General features: G+C 38.0%; 2 protein-coding genes across 4 annotated transcripts in view; both read left to right on the top strand.

Moving 5' to 3' along the window:
• The first annotated feature begins 3,350 nt into the window (after positions 1-3,350).
• tirap (toll-interleukin 1 receptor (TIR) domain containing adaptor protein) lies at positions 3,351-5,162 on the top strand. The gene is made up of 3 exons (XM_063494036.1): positions 3,351-3,458; positions 3,652-4,272; positions 4,844-5,162. Exons 1-3 carry the CDS (start codon positions 3,452-3,454, stop codon positions 5,035-5,037), a joined length of 822 nt encoding a protein of 273 aa, XP_063350106.1. The 5' UTR covers positions 3,351-3,451; the 3' UTR covers positions 5,038-5,162.
• A 6,429-nt stretch (positions 5,163-11,591) lies between these two features.
• st3gal4 (ST3 beta-galactoside alpha-2,3-sialyltransferase 4) overlaps positions 11,592-24,578 on the top strand; it is a 37,487-nt gene continuing 24,500 nt past the window's right edge. Inside the window, exons 1-2 of one of the 3 annotated variants that reach the window (XM_063492848.1) lie at positions 11,592-11,990; positions 23,308-23,375. In XM_063492848.1, the coding sequence (XP_063348918.1) occupies positions 23,360-23,375 (16 nt within the window). In that variant the 5' untranslated portion in view covers positions 11,592-11,990; positions 23,308-23,359. The remainder of the gene's footprint in view (positions 11,991-23,307; positions 23,376-24,578) is intronic. The other 2 variants (XM_063492847.1, XM_063492849.1) reach the window with 2 other exon arrangements.

The raw sequence follows: 24,578 nt of genomic DNA, 5'->3' as shown, positions 1-24,578 counted from the left end.
ATAAGGACACGTTGAGATATATTTTTCATTCCCAAAATATAAACTTAGAGGTTACAAACAACATAATGCTAGTGTTGATCCCATACCAATGACAGCACTGGTATAATACCATCGATCCACCCATCTCTTATGTATCTGAGGGGGTGTTCTCTGGAGCAAAGAGGAATGAAAGCCAGTAGAAGCAAGACAGAGTACATGTCCGAATGAGAATGAGGCGAGTGTAACTGTGAAGCTGTAGGAATAGAGGTATTGAAGGCAGATGAGTTCTAATGCCTGGGGTCAACCATCTAAAACAACAGACAGTGGATAAGAGAGGTCAAGAAAAGTGCAGGAAATGTGGAATGTGTGGAGACAAGTGTCAGTGGAGATTTGTGGCAAGAGGATATCAGCAAGCGAGCAAAGTAAAGGTTTGTAAATTGGAAGTGAGACCTGCTATGATGTATGGTTTGGAGATGGGGACACTGACAAAAAGTTGATGTTAAGACTTTCATTGGGCGTGACCAGGACGGATAGGATTAGAAATGAGTTCATCAGAGGGACAGCTCAGGCTGGAAGCTTTGAAGACAATGTGAAAAAAGCTAGGCTGAGGTAGTTTGGACATATACAGAGATAGTGGAGGTAAGAGCTGCCTGGCAGGAGGAAAACAGCAAGACCACAAAGTTTCATGGATGTAGTCAAGAACAATATGCAGAGAGTTGGTATAACAGAGTAGGAATGAGGAATATGTTGAAATGGAGGCAGATGAACCAACCTGCCATTTATTAAAAATGTAATAAAAACAAATGTAAAATGTAATAAAAACAAGCATATATATATATGTATGTATATATATATATATATGAACAACTGATGGTACAGACCGTCTAAAGTACAGCACCATTTTTTCATATTCTTCTTGCATACGACAAAAAGAGAAACAAAAAAGGTAAATATGAAACCACCAAGAGGAAACAGCTGGGTTAAATTAACCAGCAAAAATTCCCCTACAGTTCCCTGAGTATTTAGTATAAGCTACCACCTAAAGAGAAATTTCAGGTAAATAATTGTGTTATTTGATAGTAATAATATAGGCCGAAGACAGGGCAATTAAAATCTAAGCTAATCTAAGTCCAATTAAAGAAAAAGTCCTCAAATTAAGGTCCAAAATATACGCCTAATAGTTGTATCAGTGTCTGTATGTAGTCAAACAACAGGCTCTCAAATAAAAGAAAAAACATTCAGTTAAATAATACTTTGAACTATGCTTATTATTTCACCATGAACTCGAGGGTTCTCTAATAATAGAATAATAATAAAATTGAACAATGTTCTTTTACATTCAAAATTAAAATAAATGAGCTTTTGTCATAAAAAAAATGTTTCATTTAAAAAGGGAAAGAGAAGTTTCTTTATCTTCTTTATCCTCAGTCACATCAAGAATTATTAAGAACAGCTTTTACCGACCGCTTTTCTCTCTCTGTTGCTTTTACTTTTGTCTTCAGACTTCTGCATTTCATCTCCTCTCAGACTTCTCTGTTTGCACACACGCGCGTGTTCACAGGGTTGCACTGAAGAAACTAAATGATTGGCTGAGTAGCTTCATGTGTGATGAGTTACAATGCACGTGATTGGTCTGTATGTTTCCTATGTGCATACATGTAGTACTACAAACTATACTGTAAATATACAAGAAAACTTGTAAAACTGTTTCTCTACAGGTTCTAGGGCCTAGGAAATTATATGCTGCTGATGGCGATAGAAGATAAACCTTCACCCATAAATTCCCAGTTTAACACAGTGTAGTAAAAATACTAAATAAACAAGATAGTGCTGGCTCATCCTTTTTATTTGTCTTTCTTCTCCTTATTCTTGATCTCTTCTATCTATCAGTGTGGGTGTTTGTGAGATACCGACACTTGTGATTCAGTCCATCACACCTGTGATAATATACTCACCTGTTGACCTATGATCCTTTGATCAGGTGACTGCTTCTTGAACATTCGACAGTTAAGCAGGAAACAATCTGTGCTGTTGTCCTCTTACCTGATTTTTCAGTGTGTTTTGTTACTTTTTTTTTGGCCTTACCTGTTTTCATTGTTGCCAGATTCCTGGATCTTCTGATGTGCATTACTAGTAAAGAGAGTTTTACCTGTGGAGAGAATTTTTCTGGATTTGGAAAAATTGTGAGTAATACAAAGTTTTTGGTGATTTTCACATTAGGTGTGAACTTGACCAGATTTAAACAAAAATTTAATTACGTGGAACTGTTATTGGTATCTACCATCAAAGAAAAAAAAAAGAAAATAATGTCTTAAAAACTGTGGATGCTAGACTGCTAACAGACAGACAGAACTGATTACAAACTCCATTCCCAGGGGAGACTAACCAAACCAAAGCAACTATTTTACTGACTGAAACTCTGAAACATCTATACATGTGTAATGATGAGTTACTTTTCTTTTTAAAATCTTTTTTCTTTTTAGTTTTTACTGGCTAGCTATTACCATATTTTTTCAGTTACTTAAAATGATTAGAGAATTCACGTTCTGGGACTTGAGACAACCCCAAAATGCCAATATCCTTAAAGTGTATCAAAAGGTGGCATAGCAGAAGGGAAAAAAGCGTGAAAGCTTATGCCTCTGAGGGGCAAAAAAGTACATGGTATCATTTTGCAGTGGTTGCTTTATTGGGCAGATGCATGAAACCCGCCCACCTCTGGTGCACTCATATGGACCCTGCTACTCAAATTTTAATAGACCAATTATACTGAAATTTTCCCACACTTCAAAAATGCTGAAATGTGGGAAAAGCCCAAATGAGGGTTCCCCCCCACCACAGTTAACATAGTACATGACTTCTTTTTTTTTCATAAATAACGTGTGTGTGCGTGTTGGAAGGGGGGGGGGGATGTTGAGGCTTACTGTTACCCCAAACTTCCTCTTGTTTAAATATATGACAGTGGTTTTGTTAACTTCCTTCATGGTGAAGCTGGAAATGCAAACCATAGTAACACATGGATTACAGAAATAGATTTGTGGACACGGTTAGGCCAATTAACATTTCCCACCTTGTCTTCATGCTTCTCACTTCATTTTGTTCTTTATGAGATCAGTTTTTTCTATCATATTGTTTAAAAAAAAAAGCAATTTTTTTTTTTGACAAATGTCAGTTTACAGCAATGAATAAGGTGCTCAGTGAAGTCTGACAGTTTTTGCATTTGAAATTTGACTGCACATGCTGAGACATCCCTTTCAGCAGTCTCTAACTTCCTCATTTTATGGTGATATCAGTGACTTTCTCTTTGCTGCTATTGTGTCAGTTAGCTGTTCGGCTACAGCCTCGGGTTGCGATGTTTTTAAAGAGTGGAGAAATTGGATTTTTAGAAGCTCCCACTAATTGAATTCAACACTAAATATCGATTTGTCAGAAGTACTTTGGATACAATTTGAACAAACATGATTACCTCAGCAACATGCACGGTAAGTAAAAAGTTCTGGTCACTTCTTTCCATGTAATTCTGATCGGAATCCTTTTGAGGATTTGTTTGTGCACGTGTGACAAAAATATCTATTGTTATTCACACTATTTTCCATAAGTTGTGTGGAATGTCAGGAAATCTTTATACTTAAAAAGAAAAACAAATCGACCTTAAAATCTTTTCATTTCCTTTAGGTTGGTTCCAGAAACTCTTGAAATCGAGAGGATCTTTATCAAAGCAACACAATAAAGAAGCCACAAAAGGTTCAGTGTCTTCTGTTAGCGGTGTATTAACATCATCCTCATCTACATTACCATCGTGCTCTTCGTCGTCGCTGTCATCATCACCTGGGGGAACCCCCTCGAAACCACGGCAGCTGCCTACTGTTCTCAGTTCTGAGTTGAGATGGAAAAGAAAGTATGACGTATTTGTTTGTCACAGCAGCGCCCAAAGTGACATTGAAGAGGCCACACGACTGGTGTCCTTCCTCGAGGAGTCGCCCCGCTGCCTCAGGTGCTTTCTGTGGCAGAGGGACGCCTGTCCAGGAGGTGCAGTTTGCACCGAGTTTTGTCAGGCAGTGGAGAACAGTCACTTACGAGCTCTGCTTATCACTCCTAATTTTGTTCAGGATGATTGGTGTAATTATATGATGCACCAGGTACTGACAGAGGGACCCATGTCCAATAGGATGATTCCTCTGCTTCACAGCCTGTCCCACTCTCAGTACCCTAAGGAGCTGAAGTTCTACTACTACATTGACCTGAGCAGGAACCCCATCGAAGCCTATACGCTTGTCAACAGGACGGTACTCCAGTGTAAGTAATGAGAAGTCAGTGATATGAACACGAGCTGAGATCAGTCATGCCATGTTTAAAACAATATTTGTTTAAATCAGCTGGGAATCACAGACTGATTTAACACATCACAAATAAAATGTGCTGTGATAAATTCCTCATCCTGATTCTCATACTTAAATGTTTCAGATCATCAAACAAATTTTAATATTAGATAAAGATAATCCAAGTAAATATAAAATACAATTCTTAAGTGATTCTGTCATTTATCAAAGGTACAGCGATGACCTTTTCTAGATTATTATTTAGAAAAAAATGTTCTCCTCATAAATATATATTGATTAGTGTTTGACTACAGCTTCTAAAAGATTGATGCGTTTTCATAAACTTCAAATGAATTCATTAAAAATGCACAGGAGCGTGCTCCAGTTTGTGGAAGCCTTCATGTTTGTTTTCCCCAACACTTTACTTGTAAAACTTCTTTTATATCCAACTAGCAAAAAAAGAGAAAAGAAATAAAAGGGTCATCTGCATGAATCAGTTCTCTGGGTGAGATAATATCTTTAAAAACATTCCTTTGTTCTTTCTTCAGACCTGGAGGACCTGGTTAAAAAAGAGGTGACTCATAATTTCCAGATGAGTGGCTCTAGCAGTGGATTAGATGGAGCAGACAGCTTACAAGAAGACAAGCTGATGTCCCAGCACAGCCCTGCTGGGACTGCTATTCCACTGGAAGTGATGCAAAAGAGCCATAAACACTTTAGTGACATTTCTTGTGATCAGTAGCAGCAGCAATTAAAGAATATGACGCAGGAAGGGAGAAACTTAGCTACTGACTGACCTCTGTTTTAGTGATCCTTTTATCACAGCGTGCGGTTATTGCTTTATTAACACTGGATATGTGGCAGAACGATAACAGTCATCAGCATGGGAGTTCAATTTTCCTATCACAGCTTGTGAACTATAGTGTGAGTGGACAAGATATTTAAATGTATACATTAAAGGAGTTTGTGTTTGTAGTCTCAGCTTTGTAATGAGAGGAGATTGTCTTTTCCACTAGGTGGTGTATTCTACTGCAAATTCCGACAGTAGAGAGTACCAGTGAGGAAACATGAATGGGTCATATCATGAGGCCTGTGTGTATGTGTGTGGGTTGGGTATGAGAAAGGGAAATACCCACCCATTACAAACTGCTGACAGTGGTATGACATTTGAACTGGGCTTCGAGTAATAACACAGGGAATGTAATTCCTTTTTAGGAAAAAAACACACTTCTTTCTTCATTCTAAATTAAATATGTCTTTAGACTTATCATCTTTTGCTGTTAGTATTTCTGCCAACCTGCCAACCATTGTTTCTTGTTTGGAATTGCAGTGCATGGGTGTATTTGAACGTGTGTTGTCCAGACTGTATCTTCCTGACACTTGGACAGTGTCAGACAGCACTAGGTCCAGTCCAACTATAACTAACGAATAAATAGTTGAAACAAAGTCCGATCAAGTTGAAAATTTGGTGTGAACCCCTGTCGTCCTTCCAAGGGAGCTTTCACTTCTCCTTGGCAGACTTCACTATTCATTAAGCGTAGTAACAAACAACAGGTTTTAGATAGTTGACATTAAGTTTAGTCCACTCATTGTGGAATATGAAGTATTCACAGTATCAAGTGGAGGACAATGTTTGTGATGTTTTTTTTTCCCAAAAAGCAGACAGGGTTTATATTCCCTTTACAAGGAATCGTTTCCACTGAAGAAGTACTACTGTGTTCTGTTTTTTCTTAAACACTATATCATCCTCACTCTTCCCCAACCTCCTAAACAACAGCAGACATTTAGCGCTGCAAACAGAGATCCCTTATAATCGGCTCTTTTGTGCCAAGCCAACGTTGCAACATAAAAATTGAGACTAATCTCTAAAAGGAACAGATGTTCTATGAAGCCTTTGTTGTTACCAAATCCTTGAGCATGCGCATGTGTACGTACACACACACACACACACACACACACACACACACACACACACACACACACACACACACACACACACACACACACACATTCAGATGTTGTTATGTGAATGGCTGTTAACGTCAGACAAAACACGTGTCACATTTCACATACGTAATGTAAAAAGCAAGCTAAACTAATGAACTGTGGCCCTACAAATGGTCTGATTATGATCGCTAATGAATGCCAGCAAATTGCAGAATGTAAGCTGAATTCTGTTTTCTCATGCTGTGCTCTGCTGTGCCGTGTTAGCTAACGTTAAGGCACAGCATTGTTGGACTTGGGCATGAATTCTCAATCAATGTGAGAATTTAATCACGCTGTTTATCAGAGAGGAAGTATATTTTTAGGATACTCTAGCCTAACATTAGGTGCCATAATGTTAGCTTATAACCAGCTGTTGCTGTTTAGCTGCTTCATTGTCAGGATTCCAGATGTCTAATCTTCTGACACTAAGTAATTGTGACAATATTCTGATTACATAAGCATTTTAATGTATCCTTTTGTGTGTAAGAGCCCTGACTTTGGTTCAGGTAATAGCGCTTGAAGTGAGTAGTATATTTATGAGTACAGTATTCTTTTTTTTTAATTAAGTAAACTAAAATAATGACTGACTGTGCCTTTAAAAACTTTTAAAAGAAAAATGTCCTGTAGCTCAGGAGGCAGAGCAGATCATCTACTAATCGGTTGGTGGTTTGATCCCTGCCTGCTCCTGTCTACATGCCAAATATCCTTGGGCAAGATAATAACCCCAAGTTGCTCTGTGATGCATCCATCGGGGTATGAATGTGTGTGAATGTTAGATAGCAAGCAGTTCTGCATAGAAATAGTGCTTGTATAACTGGCTGTGAATAGAATGAAGCATGTTGTATATAAAGCGCCTTGCTTCAGGACAGTATAAATGTTCTATATAACAATCAGTGTTAAACTAAAATCTGCCAAAATATAAAAGGTTTCCTTTGTTTATAAAGACAAAACATGATTTGATTAGATTGACATGTGACACTGCAGGGCAGGGGTTTATATTGTTGCCTCACAGACATGGGTACCCTGTGTTCTAATCCACTAGACCTATTTTAGGCTCACTAAAATTTGACAGCTTAAAATAGGATCATATTTGCCTGTGTGTTCTTACTGGGAGTGTGCACTTCACTGTGCCTTTGTGAGTTTATAGGTGCGATTGTGAGTGGAAATAGTTATCTGTGTTAGCCCCACACAGGATGTACCCCACCTTTTTCATGATTAGAGCTGGGATAGATTCAACATGTCATATCCCTCACCTCGAATTGACCTTGAATTGGGTAAGTGGAAGGAAATGTTTTTGGTTTTCGATGAATAATACTGATAAATGACTAAAATGCTCATCCACCTGTCTGAAGACTAAAACTGAAAACAGTGACTGTGGTTTGGTGTGGAAAAACCCCGGACATGCAAGTTGAGTGTCATCATCCCACAAATTTCAACACCAAGAAAGATGTAAAGGAGAGCACAGAGTTTAGGTCTCTTAATAGCAAGCTGTGTGTTTTAGATCACTAGATCTATCGTTGGGAGAGCGTTGAGCTTTAAGTCCCCTTGGTGGTCTGTACAGTGTGCGGTGGCACTGACCTGGATCTTTCTGCCTGTGATGAGTGAGTTCAGCTGGCTGTGCTACAACGATGAAGCAGCTGGGTTACAGATAAACATTTTCGTGGGTTCAGTGTGACTGGTGAGCATACTGAGCCATAAGAAATGAGAATTACTTACAGTACAGTAGCTTTATAGACAAAATAAAAGACGGAAGTCTTTCCTTCCTTACCATTGTTGCCAAGATGCCTGCTCAAAGGGGGAAGGGGGACATATGAATTTTGGAGTTTACTGTGGAGTCTTTACCTTAAAATATAAAGCACCATGAGGCAACTGTTGTGATTTGATGCTACATAAAAAATGTTATTGAAATGAATTAAAGTCACATATACATAAAATAAACACTGTTATTCATTAACTTATCTGCCACTGTAGTTTTTGTTTTTTAATTGTTTTATTTGTTTTATCAGCAGCATTAAGTTTATAACATGAACACATTGTTTTATTGCACTTTTATACTGAACTTTTGGCCCATTTCTGTGTTTATGATTTTACTATACCCTCTCCCCAGTGCGAAACAAGATAAAAAGAAAAAGCTTCTTTGTAGCTACTTCTTCTACATAAAATTTAAAAGTCTAATATAGGATCCCGTTTGCTAGTGTATTCTTGGGAATTATTGGGAAAATAATTCTGACATCCACTTAAGAAAGACTGCACACAATCTATCTTATACTGAGTCAGACATGATTAATGACGAGCTAAATTTGATGATGGAACTGGACGAATAAACTCGTAAAGGAGCGACGCTTCCATTTACAGAACCCAATGAATGTTAGTTGCCAAGAGATATAGAAGATGTTTAGACTGTGGTTTCTCAAATCTACATAATTAAACATCTGTGTTCTAAAAACAAACAAACAAAAAAACGAATTATGAGTTTTCTAAGGAAAAACTAGTATAAACCAACCAGTAACCGTCGTGGGGCGACCGTGGTTTGTGGGGCGACTGTGGTTCAGGGGGTTGGGAAGCTCATCTTGTAACTGGAAGGTTACCGGTTTGATCCTCTGCTCTGTCTGTCTTGGTCTTTGTGTCCTTGGGCAAGACACTTCACCTACCGATGGCGCGATATGGCAGCCTCGCTTCTGTCAGTCTGCCCCAGGGCAGCTGTGGCTACAACTATAGCTTGCCTCCACCAGTGTGTGAGAGTGAATGAATAGTGGAATTGTAAAGTGCTTTGAGTGTTTCGAAAAGTGCTATATAAATGCAGTCCATTATTATTAACCCAACAGAAGAGCTGATCTTTTCTTTTTTATGTTTTAGTCTGTTACTTATAGCATACTACACCATGCTGTTACTTACAAATAAAAAATATGTCTCTCTATATGTTGGTACCTGTACAAAAAATGTACAGACAAGTTCATCAGGTACCCTTCAACAGTAACTCCATCAATTTCACCCCACAGGTGGGATCAACCTGTATAGAATATATGAGGCTATTTCAGCTTCTTTTGGTGAGAGTGAGAATCAAATGTCCTACTACTTGAACAAAACAATTTCAAAAGATAGTGGCTGTCATTGTATTATGTAATATTTCCCCAGTATTTGCTTGGTATCTCTTTCAAGGAAACAACAAATATCTGGCATCAGATCTTTGACTCATCTGAGTTATGTCTAGCTGATATAAGATTTTTTGCATTACTAATTAACTAATTTCCAGATGTTGTTGTAAGAAAAAGAAGGGCAGAGGAAGGGACATTGCAACATAAGAAACATTATTTGTCTTGCCAACAGAGTAACCTCCCTTGGAGACTCTGTATCTGGGTGTGTCTTTTGTCGCTACTAAACAACTTCCTAGGAATACATGGTACATGGGATAGGTTATTTCAAATCCATGATCACATCATCAATGACTGGAAAATCATTCTCCATGAATGATTACCATTAAAAACTCTAGCTTATGCCAGTACAGTTTCACGTGAAATTGTATTTCATATCACAAAGTAGTTAACAATGTCTCATAAAAAGTGTATTTATAACTGTGTGCAGTGTGCGTCAGTGTAGAGGGTTGAAAATATTGAATTGAATCATTGTGCATTCATGAATCCGTGGTATTTGGATGTGTCTGAAACTGCCTGGATTAATGTTCATTATTAATGAACTGCAATGGCAGCCAAGACTCAAAACTTTCCACTGACACGCTCCTGATTGTGTTAAAAAAAGAAATGCTTCTGTGCCACGACGCTTATTGAAAGCAGAAATGTAGGCTTAAGGACAAAGCTTGACACAAACTGGTGTTTCTTGCTGTGATAGTAAAGACGGGAAAAGTGAACTGAAATTTGAGTTTGGTCAGAATACACTATTATGTAGCGTGACTGAGAGCAACATGCTAAATATCCAAAACCGAGAGTTAACGTTTGACAGATGATTGCGATCAAAGTAAAACTCATTATGATTTGATGACACATCTATAGAACAAGAAGTTTACTTTATAATACTCAAGTGCTCATGAGCAAAGTTTCGATGTTGGAGCCTACTTTTACCTCAGTAATTCTATTTTTTGTAAACTACTTGACAGTCCAGTGCATTTATAGCACCTATTTTCTCCCTTGTAGAGATAGCTATTAATATCACAACAGATATGCATAGTAGACAGAAAACTGGCTTCTTTTCAATCAGTCAACCCCAGGGTTCTTTTCAGCACTGCATCCAGGCTGTCAAAGAATCAGAGTCCTGCTGAGCCAAGTAACTTTAACTAGTAATGACTTCAATAATCTACAAATAAGATTTTAACCATTAGAAAATTATTCACAGCTGTTCCACAGACAGCAACTTTAATGACTTTTTACTAAAATTGTTTCACCCTTTTCAATGATTCTGAGTTAACTTCAATAATTTCTTCCTCTAAGCCATTGATGTGTCTTTTAAACTTCGTTCCTAAAAGACAAACAAAAGACAAGCAAAGAATCAGTGCCATTAATTAATCATTGAGTTTTAAATATGATCAATTTAAAGTGGTGTGAAAAAAAAGTATTTGGAGCTCTCAGTTTGAATGTGGGAAACAGAGACTCTCTCTACTTGTAAGGTTAGGCTTTGATAGGGTTCATCGTTAGAGCTGGATTAGGTGACACTGAACCATCCCTTAGTTACACTGTAATAGGTTTCGGCTGGTGGGAAATTCCCATGATGCACTGAGCACTTCTTTTTCAGCCATTTCCTTTCACCTTCTGTGTGCGCATACATCAATTATGCAATTAATCATTATACATAATTAAATATTGACCCTCCCTGAGCCTGGTTCTGTGGGAGGTTTTGTCCTATTAAGAGGGAGCTCTTCTTCCCCACTGTCGCCAAACGCTTGCTTATTGTAGGGTCTTGACAGTATAAAGTGCCTTGTGGCAACTGTTGTTGTGAATTAGCCCTATCAATAAAAGTAAAATGTCTTCGAAGACAAATGAGTTGAATATTTGTGAGGAATTTAACTCTACCAAAAGCAGCTATCCTTTGTAATCTACATGTTTTTTTACATTTTCAATATTTCAAGAAAAAAAAAGAACAGCTCAGAATGCACTTCATGTATCAGCTGCATTTCGAGTTTTTTTTTTATTTTTTAATCTCAGCCAGCTGCAAAGCCTTTCCAGATGTTGCTCCGTCTGCAATATAGTCCAGTTTGAGCCGGATTTATGAGGCATAGGTCAAATGATCGTGGTGAGCTGTAGATTTTGAACGGGGCACTTTGAGAACTCCTGCTTGCTGCTGTGCCCGTACACAAGTTTTAACTTGCCCGGTTTTTGCAGCCAGTGAACCCTCTCTAGCGGCCAGTGCGCGTACCCCACATTGCGCATGCGTTGCTGCACCGGGGGGGTGGGGGGTAAAAGGGTGAAGAAGGGGTGTCCGCTGTTAAAGGCGCTATGTTAACCGCTATGTCAGAGCGAGTTCATAGCAGGCAGAAGAGGAAAACTATGTGGTGTTGCGCGTCCGGTGGAGCGTTGCATCGTCACAGCGGATGAGCGTTAACGCCCTCATTGCTTCTGTCGGCGTGCCTTAGCGGTGGGCTGACAGGGTTTGTTGTTTTCAAATGCACGGGATGGCACCAAAAGCAACGTGAACTTGGTTGCAGTTCTGAACAGAGTCGCTCCCCGCCGATTTAACATCATCTGTCCGACAGCGCTGCTGGTAAGTGAGGGCGTTTAGGCCCCCCTTTTGGGCAAGCGAGCTATGTGTGTGAGTTTTGTTAGGCTTAAAAATACCCCAGACCTATTGGAGCTGAGTTATTATGGATCACAAGATTTAATTTGGCTGGCACGAGTCATCTCTGTGTGATGCTGTCCTTTTAGTGCTGGCAGTACTCTAGATGTAGACAGGAAAGCCTTGAGTGCATGCGAATGACATGTCTCACTGAAACAATTCAGCCGAAGACAGCTGATGTATTCCCTGCAATCAGTGACATTGAATCTAACTTGAAATGGAATTTAAGTCTGGCAAGTATATCAAGAGCCCGGATTCTTGGTGGAAAAAACAAAAGCAGGCAGCGACAGACATATTTTTGGTCGGAGCTGATAAATTCAGATCGAGGAGATCGACGTCTCCTGATTATCTGCCTCCCTGTTTGAGCTTGTTTTAGACGTGTAGCTCCACAGTAAAATTACAGCTATGCAAACTTTCAAAGCAAAGTCCCAGTGTGTGTGTTTTTTTTTTTTTTGTTCTTGTCTGTTTCACTCATTGATGACACGTAATCTTTTTTAGATGCGATTGCCTGTTTTGTCCTTTGTGGTGATCACTCTGGTCACTTAGTCATTGACTGGGACAACATACATACTTTTATGGTGATCGGCGTGATCAAAGTCCTACTGACTTATTTTCTGGGTTGCTGACGTGAAGAGGCCGCTTGTGGATTTTGGATCAGTAGCAAAAAAGAACAACACACTGGAAAATATTTTAAGAATCGGCATTCATGTAAGAGCAATTAGCACGACTGTGTTGAACTGGAAGATGTAAGTAAGTAAGAACGTAAAATAGATTCTTATAACACTTTTCAAAGGAGGACTGTGAAGTGTTTCACAACAGCATGCAACAAATAAAAATACAAATACAAAAAGACAACGGTAATATCCGCTGGTTGAAAGCAGGCCTAAACAAATAAGTCTTGAGCTTCCCCGTTTCAAAGAGCCGCTCATGATGACTCAAGTAGAGCACAAATTCTCCTGAAATCTTAACATCAGTATATCAGTCTGCATCAGAGTTGCACACCCCTCTTTTGACGACATCCTTGTTCCCACCTGCTGTTGTCCAGGACAGCCAATGTCATGCTGTAAAAATTGCAATGATGAATGAATGTAAATGATTGCTCCTTTTTATGAAAGACGCTTTTGAAGATGTATCTGCATTCATACTCCTTAATCTTTGCCATAATAACCTTGGACTCAAATATTTGCTGCATTCAAACATAGGTGATTGATAAGGTTTATTATACACTTATAAGGGATTTTATGAACTAAATTCCCTTGGAGCTTGCGTCATGTTGAGCTACACACCTTTGCAACTTCTGTGACTAAGGGAACAGGCGAGAGTAGCTTTAAATGGATTACTGATCCATTCCTGTTACACTTCCCTTTTTCATTTTTTCCCTGTTCTGTTTCCTTGGTAGTTTAGGCATGGCTGAATTTTAGATTGGCTGGAACAGCTCAGGATGGCTGTGCAGTCCCCAGTGTCAACTTTCTGAAAGAGTATGTAGGATTAGATGGGAATGACAATCAGATGGGAATGGAAAATGTATTTACAAAGCATATTTTATTATATGCAAACTCAAAGTGCAGTGTCCTTTTTCTGTGTTTAGTCTCATTCATGGCAGTGGCTTTAGTTTTTTCTTCTTCTACAGATATCATATTTAATCGAGATTAATGATATTAAGTGTGTGGCAACTTGAAGGTAATCATTAAACACATGATATGGTCTCTGCAGTACTGACTCATTTCTGCTTGAATCAATTAGCTGGGCTCAAAGCTGGGCTCAAAAAATATTATAAACACACATCTGCCCTCAAAACATTCATGTCAGGCAAACCTAATCATTCTCTGACTCTGCAAGCGCACTGGAGAGCTTCAGGAGCTTTTCACAGATTTTATTTTATTTTTTATTCTCAAGGGAACAGAATGAAACTGGGATGGAACTGGGAAAAGCCTGTGTAGGCAGTGCCCACGGGACTCTTGTGTACTTTGGTTAATTGCGCGTTAGATATGTCTCTGTTAAAAAAGCAGTACCAGAGACGATAGAGAAGAACGTTCGCAGCACACTTGTTTTTCTTTGTTTTGTTTTTTTTAAATGTTGCCTCTTTATTCCAGTGGTTGTAGGAGAAACGTCAGATTAAATACCTCATTAATTACAGCATATCTTTGTTCACTTTCAGATCGAATATTTTCCGTTTACTCCTCAACACTCAGATTAAGTCTCCCACATTGCCCTTCCAAACACTGTACACTATCCCAGGGTCAACACATGAAAAACGTAAACAAATCAGACATGGATTTAGAGCTCCGAGCTTATGAAATTTTGTAAGTCATTCTTATGCAAGTCTAAATGAAGGCCTACTTTTACGCAGCTGCTTCCTTTTGTCTGATCTGGTATCTCTTTACCTTCTTGATGCAATTAATTTTGTTGTTTGTGTACAACACTTAGTAGCCATGTCACCATGGAAATCCTTTTTTTTATTGTATACGTGCAGAAGAGTGCAGCGTGCAGATGCCTTCATGCCTGTTCTTCACACGGTGGAGATAATATGTGTAGATAATTGCCTGCAGATGTCAAACTGTGTAGTGAATGAGAGATTGGAAGGTCAATGAGGCTGGAAATGGACAGCTGCTGCCAGAAATAAAACTTGAACAAATTTGATCTTTTAATAAAACAATAAAGACCTAATTCATTTCCAAAAGTACACACACAAACACACACACACACACATGGTGTTTACAGCATATCGATTACTCTAATTTTGAGCAATGTGTCAGTTTTTTCATGTCATAACTAGTGCTGGGCGATATGACGATATATATCGTGTGGACGATAGAAAAGTGTCTATCGTGCCATTTGTCTTCTATCGTTTCTATCGTTTCTATCGTTTTTAACCCAAATTTTACAAATTATTACATAAAATATATCATTAACCCTTTACTAGCGGTCGGAGCAGGCACACTCCGTTTTCCCCTAACTATTTTTAAATCCCTGTAGAACTGTAACCATGTAAGATAGCGCAATAATGTTTTTTTTTTTTTGCATATGAAACTGGAGGAGTTGTACTTACATCTTATTCCATTAGCTTGCCCTAGGTCACGGTTTCCTTCCACATATAGCTTTGCAAAAATTGCATGAAAAGCACTTGCAGCAACAAAAACATAATATTCCAGACTTGCAGCAACAAAAACATAATATTCCAGAATATTCCATTTGCCGATCTGATCAGCTGTTCATAACACTTCCTACGTTGGAATATAAGTCAGCTCGAACTATCGCATGTCCGCCATTACCTGTCCGAAACCGGAAGTGACGTCATCTTCCCGGAAAATGTAGTTTTTTAAGCTTCAAAGCCTATGTTGGTGTTTTTAAAAGTCATGTTTGACTTTATGCTCTTCTGTATCGTTTCTGGGATGCTTAGAAGTCAAATTACACTGTTGTAAAAAGTTTATTTTGATGCACATGCTGTGTTTTTGCAAAGTTGCATTTATTTATTTTCATTTTTCCTGTAGTATATAAAAATTTGTGTATCTCAAAAATAAAACTATGAAGACACTCAAAATAAATAAATGTTAAGATAACCTCTGGCAGACTTGGTTCTATGGTAGGTCTTAAAGGGTTAAATAGCCTGTGCAAATATATTAGTGCTGTCTTCTCACTATACATACTCTTAACTTTATGCAAGAGAAAATAAAGTATAAAAAAAATGATATTTTTCGCAACATGGTTTGCAACATGGTGCTGCTTTACGTGCACCCGGATTTGCGACATGCTTTACAGTAACTCAAAACAAAGACTGCACCCTCTCCACTCGCTGTTTAAAGACTGCATACTTTCCAGATGACCACAGGTCAGGTAGTATATCGTGATATATATCGTTATCGTGATATAAAATAATTCATATCGTGATAAATATTTTTTCCATATCGCCCAGCACTAGTCATAACCCACAATTGCTTTTTCTGTGTGAGAAAGTTAAGAAGACTGTCTTGTGGCATCATTAAGCACCGCAAATTTGTATTTTGTATAATTAAGATTTGATTTCCTCGATGTGAGCCATCATGCAGCCTTGAAGAAGTTCTTGTTATGGAGGTACTTCCTCATGTTCCAAGAGTACAATACACGGAAAAACAGGGGAAAACACCCAAGTATTTACTTCCAATATTCCTTTATGCCATTGCTGTTATAGCAACAGATTGAAACTGAATACTTTAGAGGTCTTTTGAAACATGTTGCCACTTGAAGCAACTAGAAAAAAAAAGATGTACTTATCCCCCTTTTTTTTTTCATTGTTTCATTGTTCAGACACAGGATGGGTAGATCACAGAGAGAACAAAAATCAATCATGAAGCTATTTAGGTTGCAACAGTTCAAGCTTAAGTAATGAAACTGTATATTCATTCTTTTAGATTTCCAACCAATTTACCCATAATAACAGCAAATAGTTATAGCAACTATAGGGCTGCCACGATTAGTCGACTAGTCACGATTACGTCGACTATCAAAATCGTCGACGACTGATTTAATAGTCGACGCGTCGTTTGAAGCTTTGTAAGATCCCAAAAGACGCAGAAATAAGTAGTAGGATTTAAGAGTGTAATAACGGACTGAAACAGAAGATGGCAGCACTGCATGTACAAGGATGCCAGCTGCCTTTAAACCCCGAAGAAGAAGAAGTAGCTCTGTCCCAGAATTCATAGCACAGCTCAGTTTCCAACAATGGCGGCAGCTAGTTAGTTTTAATATTACTCTTATTATTCTTTCTGGGTCACAAAATAAACGTTTAACATATTTTCAGGCGAGAATGTAGCTGTGTAAACCTCAAATATCTGCTCAGTTTATCAAGACACCACATATTTTCAAAAGCGCTCCGACGTTTTCGGAGACGTCTGTTACCCACTAGCTCGATAGCTAGCCGGGGGCAAGGCTCACTAGAGCCGCTGAGAACACCGGACTCCCGGCAAATCGTTTTCAAACCCACCGCCGTCTTTCGCTACTCAGGTTAAACATATATAAGTCACTTAGATAACTTAAAATGTTACTGTTTGGCTTTTTTTTTTAGTATTTTATTTGTTCCTGAGTAAATTGGTATGGCTGAGATTAAAGTTATAGTTTTTACACAGCTGAATAAACGTCAAGCAGACAACTGATTATCAGAAGTGTGAGATGCTCAAGAATATACTCCGGTGTCCCGTTACATTTTAGATAGCAAGGAGTTTATTAAACTTCACCGAAACAATCTGCAAATTTCATTAACATTTAATAAACTATCATCTTGTCTTTATTTTTAGTTAGCACATACCTTAAACACTTAAAGCTGTAAGCCAATGATAGTTATATAAGAGCAGATGCTGCTGGTGCAATAAGCTGTACGTTTTATGTCCAATGGATGCATGATCTGATTAGTCGATTAATCGCAAAAATAATCGGTGACTAGTCGACTATCAAAATAATCGTTTGTGGCAGCCCTAAGCAACTATTTGAATTTCTTTTAGCTAACTTCCTAAGCTTCTTATCCACAGTTCTGTCATGAATGCATGTATTCTCTATTTTTATTTATTAATTTTTTAACATTTTTGGTAATTACTTCAACCAGGTGTTTTGCTAACTGTTGCTTCTATTTTAGCTTCTATTTTTTTCTGCAACTGTTTAATCATTCCTTTTTATCCCGGGCTTCAATATCTTTACCTAATCAAAAACCTTAGTTGATATAAATTTGGCCATTTCCTCAAGGTGCACGTCTTCACCATTTTCAGCTGCTGATTTTTTTTTAATAGCTTCGGAATACTTTATTAGAGTGTCTGCACTTTTTGCGATTTCACCATCAGCTTTAAACGTGCTCAGAGAGGATCAGTGCAATCCAGCCTTCATGGAAAGGTTTATTACTAGTGATGAGACTGATTCCACAGTTTCTGAGCCAGTAAACAAAAATTGCTACACCAACACAACCATTGCTTATCATCTATTTTGTTCTGTGGGTTTGGCTTCTGTCCACTTAGACAACTCTGGCATTGGCTAAAATTAGCCAAATAACTCATGATAATGGGTAAAAAAAAAAGACATTTCTAAAGGTTTCACTACAGAAATGAACAAAAGGTAGTCTGGATTCTTGCAGTATCAGAGCTGAAGAAAAGAGGATCAGGACATTTGAGAATAAACACTTCCAGGGACCAAAATAACCCTTCTTGTGACTGCCACATCACCACCTTGCTACTAAATCCTGTGCACTGTTTCCCAAAAGGTGCCCTCCTCTGACAGATGCCTCAAATATCAACAAGGAAAACTTAATTAAAGCTTCCATTTTTTAAAAAAGCATTTCTGTATAAAAGTGGTCAAAATGTTACAAATAAGCACCAGATTCAGCACTTCTGACTGGATTAAGTTCTGGGATTATGTGTTTCAGATGTAATTTTCTATTGTGAGCAGAGCAGACGTGTTTGTTTTCTTAGCATTAGAGGTTGAGGGAAATAACCTGTTATTTGAAAATGATTTTAGAGGAAAAAGGCCCGCTGACCGTGTTGGTCCCATAATTACCATAAATATTGCGTCAGGGAGGCCTGGTATTCAAGAATTACTGTTAAATTGTCCATTTTGCATAATATATAGTTACAATTTACTGTCTTGTAATTTATGCATATGATTAGGTCTAGCAGCCAAGCTACTGAAATTGAAACTTTAAAATGGAAGCTTGCAACTGTTTAATTTTTGGTTTGCCTAACGATGTGCCAACCTAGGGCGTCACCAGCTGGAGGGGTGGCAAAAAGGAGGAAGATGAAGAAATGTTTTATTTTCTTTCCTGCGTATATTCTCTAGTCTGTTACTAATATTCACTGAATCTCATATATTTTTTAAAGACTTTGCTCAAGCTGCTGTAAACATAAAATCAAGGGAGTGTATGGAGAGGCTAGAGAGGCTACGTTTACAAGGCTATAAGGGCTGACTCTCACATAATAACTTTTACAAGCACAGGGGAGATGATACAAATGGTAACCATGAAAACAGAGCCACCACAGGAAAGGGCAACAAAGATCTCAGTGATTCTTGAGATAAGGGACAAAACATGTTCGCCAGATAAAACCCAATTTTGGGGTTAAAAATATGCATACAAGTGTTAACCCAACTGACTAAAAGACAAACCAAGGCAATGTTTATAAAACAGAAGTATGATTTTGCATTTTGCATACATATATATTTATTTTAAATGGTACAATACATTACCAGTATCTTAATAATCCATTGTCCAGAAGCAGGTGTGATAATATTAAAATACAGAAAAAAAATTAAAAGTTATGTAAAATTAAACATCATGGCTCTTGTCACTAAGTATTTAAGTCAATACCTTATATTATATCAAAATATGCAATTGAAAATTTATTTTTACATATTTTTTAAGTGATTAAAATTGTGTCCAGAGTTTTTGTCAACACCATCAGATTTTTTTAAAAGTACAAAAAAATCAGGAATTATTGTGGGTAGCTTACACTGTGAGGACCCCTTTACCACTTCCTGTTTGATACACATGCCATGAGGTCACTGCTGTGATAATTCTTTTTATTTTTATTTCATTTATGGCATACCTTTCTGTCACAACCTTAATGCGTCAACACCAAAGTCGATGAAATGCAAGATTTATTTATTCTTTTTTTTTTGTAAAAAGAGCTTCATTTAGGTAGATTGTAGAGGCCATAAGCAACTGATGAAAAACAAGATGGCTTCTGTCAGAAAAAGATGTGTTATGAGAGAAAGTAGGGTATTTTGTCAGCACCATCAGATGTCAACACCATCAGGATTTTTGTCTGACGGTGTTGACCCTTTTTCTAATGGTGTTGACAAATGCGACAAAAGTGTGCTATTCATCAATTATATTAAGTTATTTTTATTAATATTTCAGTCATATTACTTCCGGTGTATTTTACTGATATTTCTGCTTGACAGATGTGTCGAATATTATCGAATTTGCCTTATCTTGAATCTCATTGATAGGCACTGTTCGTTGGATTTTAACGCCCAACCTTCCGATCATGTGGCATCTACTGCGCTATCTCTGCCCCGAGAGCTGGTCTTTAAGTGATGATGTATGAATCCTGCTTCCGGGCCTAAACTACTCTGTGTTTATTAAGCCTGTTGTGCTGTTAAAATGTTTTAATTCTTTTTATCTTGTTCTGTTTAATCTGAACAAGCCCCTAAAAACAGTCAGTGATCACTGTTGGCCTAACCATCGGAAATCCTTGCATTAACTTTTATCAAGTGGAAAAAAGTTAGCGTTCGTCCTCCAGCTTCACTCTGTTTATGTTATGCTAACATAGCTGTGTCGCTAGCGATCACATAGCACATCATTATATACCAGCTAGTCGAACTTCAGTAACCCGACAAAAGTCACTGCTGTTTAGTTTTCTGTCTTCATTTATGTTGGAATGTAGGTGGAAACCAGCGAGCTAACTTCTAACTCAGCCACACTGATCGTTTTATGAAAGAATTTAGACAATTTGTAACTCTCAGTGATGCCTCTGAGTTTCTTTGACTTTGGGATCTGCAGCGGAGTTTGGACCTGGAAACGGCTAATGACATCAGACTTAAAGACCGGATAGCATTTCTATTGCTTAATACATAATTGTGTTGTGAATATTCATCCTTAATCTGTATACATGCATATGGTTCAGAAAAATTATAGTAATTACAAAATGGTACATTTCAGGCTAGAATGGCAAAGGGGAACCTGTCAGTAGAGGAACGAAAGAGAAGGAACAGGGAGTATCAAAAAAGGAGAAAAAAATTAACAGCCCGCCTGAGTTGAAGAAAGAGTTTCTCATAAAGGAAAGGGAAAGATCTAGAAAGAGAGTGAAAGAGGGAAAAATAAAGAACATCAGTGACCTGAAAGAAAGAGAAAAAAGGCAGAAGAGAAGGTTTTGGAAACAAGCACTGAGAGACAAAAGGAGAGAAAGTACAGCGGCGTCTAAACACACAACCACAGAGTACTTTAGGAATCAAGGAGTAGTAGGTAGCTACTTGCTGGTGAACTATTAAGATGTAGAACTTGACATTTGCAAAAACAGAATTGTTATGAAGTGTCTTGTGATATTACATAAGTTGTTAAGGTTTAATGGTCATTTTGAAAGAAATAATATCTTGTTTTCTACTAGTGTTTCACCACCATCACCACCTTGTCAACTCCATAATATGGAGTTTTTGTTTAATTTTCTCTGTTGAAGAGCCATATAATTTCCTCCCTCATGATCTTCCAATAAAAATAAGTAATTTTCTCAATAAATGTGTAATTTGCATGCTGCTAAATATGATTGTTTCTTATAGAGATTAAATACAAGCTTCTGAAAATATGTATGACTGTAACTCCAATAATAAAAAGCCAAAACAATCTTACTTTTAAATGTGGTGCAATTAGTTTGAAAACATATGTGCATAAACAGTAGAACAGAGAAGCTGCTAATAGTCAAAATAGCTGAAATAACTTAATTTAAAATATATATTTTTGCATTTCGTTGTGTCTGATGGTGTTGACAAAAACCTTGCACTTCTCCAGCAAAAACCATAAATTATTAAAAAATGTTACACCTGGGAGACTGTACCAAAACTTGATGAGACAGCCAAAACTTAGTGTAACAATTATATGTAAATATGTTTTTAAAAAATCAAAAAATATATTTTAGAAAATTAAAACCTGTTTTGTCCCTAATATCAGGAATCACTGATATACATTCTGAAATTATGATAATGTCACTGATGTGGCAACTTAGCCAATCCAGACAATTTGATATTTTATCATCTATCACTCAAAATGCTTACTCTACAGTGAGCATAAAAGACCCTTAAGTATGCTTATTGCTGCCAGAGGTATACAGATAGCTTGCTTCTAGCTGTTTGTAGGAGTCTTTCCTCAGGGTGTTTTAAAACACTTGTTGACTTTTGTGGATTTCAACTATTGCATTAAAAACTGTTGCTCTCTGTTTTTTACCTAACAGTTTGACATGACATGATGGTAAAATTACAATATTTATTTTAATTGTCAGATCCAATTACATTATGTAATTTTACTGTAGTTATTGTGATCTGTATGCTAAAGTATGAAGATGACAAACCCAATCGAATCCGCCCGGGGTACAAGGATATCATGGTGATGTCTGTATGAAGACATGTTCTCACACTGGTTCAAAATGAATGAACAGGGCAAACACGAGTGAGTGAAATTGCCATTGATCATATTCTTACTCACAATGCCTGTAACACAGTAATATAATAATAATAATAATCATGTTGGATTGCATTTATATAGTGCTTTTCTAGACACTCAAAGCGCTTTAAAATTCCACTATTCATTCACTCTCACATTCACACACTGGTGGAGGCAAACCACAGTTGTAGCCACAGCTGCCCTAGGGCAGACTGACAGAAGCGAGGCTGCCATATCGCGCCATCGGCCCCTCTGGCCAACACCAGTAGGCGGTAGGGTGAAGTGTCTTGCCCAAGGACACAATGACCAGGACAGACAGAGCTGGGGATCGAAACGGCTACCTTCCGGTTACAAGATGAGCTTCCCAACCCCTTGAATACCTTAACTAACCTTAAATACAGAGCACATATGTTGCAGTTATCTTAACCAGTGATCACATTAGCTTAAGTATTAATGATAAGTATTGCTTTGCCAGCCCTCACTTTCCTTGAGAATTTGGGTGGAAACAGTTTAAACCAATACATCACTGACAACAAATTTCCCATGGAGTACTGTTGCTGGAATTACTTCCCCTGTGCTTTTCCGTGGTAGCTGCCTGACTCATCTATAATCACTGCAGTCTGTGACTGGCCTTTTAAGTGGTCTGTCTGCATTTCTTTCCTGATCCATGATTAGACTTACAGTGATACTTTAAGGAACATCTGTGGTGAAGGGCATTTCTGATAGGACTAAATCTTCCTCTGTCTCTGCTCTGTTTGCCCTTAACATCCTGTGGAAGTTTTATTTCAGTGCCAGTCAGCCTATCTCTCCACTCTGCCATCGCTCCACCCTTCCCTAGACTGTATCTCACGCAGACAGCTATTGTGCATCTATAGTTCATTCATCCCACAGCAATACAGTAATTTCCTATCCATGTTTCTTATTTAGTTTGCTTACTTTCTCTTCATAGCTGGAATTTTGACATGGGTTCTTTAGTTAGTTTGGAGACGAGGAGAAAAGGATATCAAAGTTAATATGTTTACTGTGCAGGCTTTCTCTGTTTGCCTTCATATGACTGATCGCAGTTTCATTTTACTGCAGGGAAAATCCCAGACTGATTACATAGGAACAACTGAGGACCCAGCATTTTGAAATGAAAGAGGAAAAAGGTAAGATGTCCTGTTTGTTTGTTTTAAACCACTGGTTGGTTCCTGAGGAGCTTTGTTTCATTTAGTGATCAGTGTGCGAGCGTTAATAAAGACATTTGTTAGGAGAATGTGTAATTATGGTGTATTAAAAAGTTACAATAATTAGATGCAACTTGTGAGTACTATTATTTTTTTCAGCAATGCGATTATTTGTCAGCCTATAGGAAGTAAAACATATTTGAGAGTCCAGACTGACATTTGAAATGTGTGTTTTGCATGACTAGAAGCACAATATCAAAGTTATTCATCTTACAGTAATAATAAACGAATAAACCAAGAAAACTTGTAAAATCTGAAGATAAAAGGTAAAATAAATAAAAGATAAAAGGTCTTGCATACCCAACCAAATTTCTGTTAATGTACAGCAGTATTTCCATTTTTGAATGTAGAAGTGTGAAAAATGTCACTATATCACTGAAAATGTCACTTAAGTGGCAATTTAGCTGATCCGGACAATTTGATCTCAAGAAACTATCAATCAAAATGTTTCATTTGCAGTGAGCACAAAATTAGCATGCTTCTAGCTGTTTGTAGGAGTTTGTAAGAGAGTTTTGTGGATTTCAAAGATTGCACAAAAGCTGTACGTCTCTGTTTTGAGCGCCAGAACATACCATTACCCAGAACATAACGGTAAATCACAATATGTATTTCACCCTCTTGTAGTGGCGGGTGAGGCCCCAGTAATGCTCACTACCCTCAGCAGTTGCTTGCGGCAAGATACGTTGCAGTTGCCGTGTCAGATAGTGATGTAGCTGGCCTGAATGCTCTTGATGGTGCCTTAGTAGGATGTGGTGAGGTTGGGAGAAGGGAAGCTTCCTCTCTTCAGCTGTATTACAAAGCTCACTCTCTGCTGGGCTATCTTTGATAAGGAGTTCTTCAGTTATGTGCAAGGAAGTTGGTGTTCCAAACCATCCCCACAGCAGAGCCGCTGATGATGAGCGAGGGTGGGACGTATGCTGACTCATCATTGCTGCTTATCATGTCCTGCACAGTTGTGTCATCAGCGTACTTGATGATGTGGTTGAGGTTGTGTGACTTAGCACAGTCATGAGTCAGCAGAGTGAAAAGCAGAGGTGTTAACACACAGCCCTGTGGAGCGCTCTGTCAGAAAGTCCACAGTAAACGTAACACATAGGGCTCTTAAAATTACAGTTATCTCCTCTC

Source organism: Pelmatolapia mariae, linkage group LG14 (genome assembly GCF_036321145.2).
Source record: "Pelmatolapia mariae isolate MD_Pm_ZW linkage group LG14, Pm_UMD_F_2, whole genome shotgun sequence".
Classification (NCBI taxonomy): Eukaryota; Metazoa; Chordata; class Actinopteri; order Cichliformes; family Cichlidae; genus Pelmatolapia; species Pelmatolapia mariae.
Note: the sequence above shows the minus strand (reverse complement) of the source record. Positions and strands in the feature narration are given on the sequence as shown.

What these genes read in the sequence shown, in the direction of transcription:
- tirap (XM_063494036.1), top strand. An exon ending in CAACAGGACGGTACTCCAGT is followed by an intron (nt 4,273 to 4,843) that starts GTAAGTAATGAG and finishes TTCTTTCTTCAG; the next exon opens with ACCTGGAGGACCTGGTTAAA.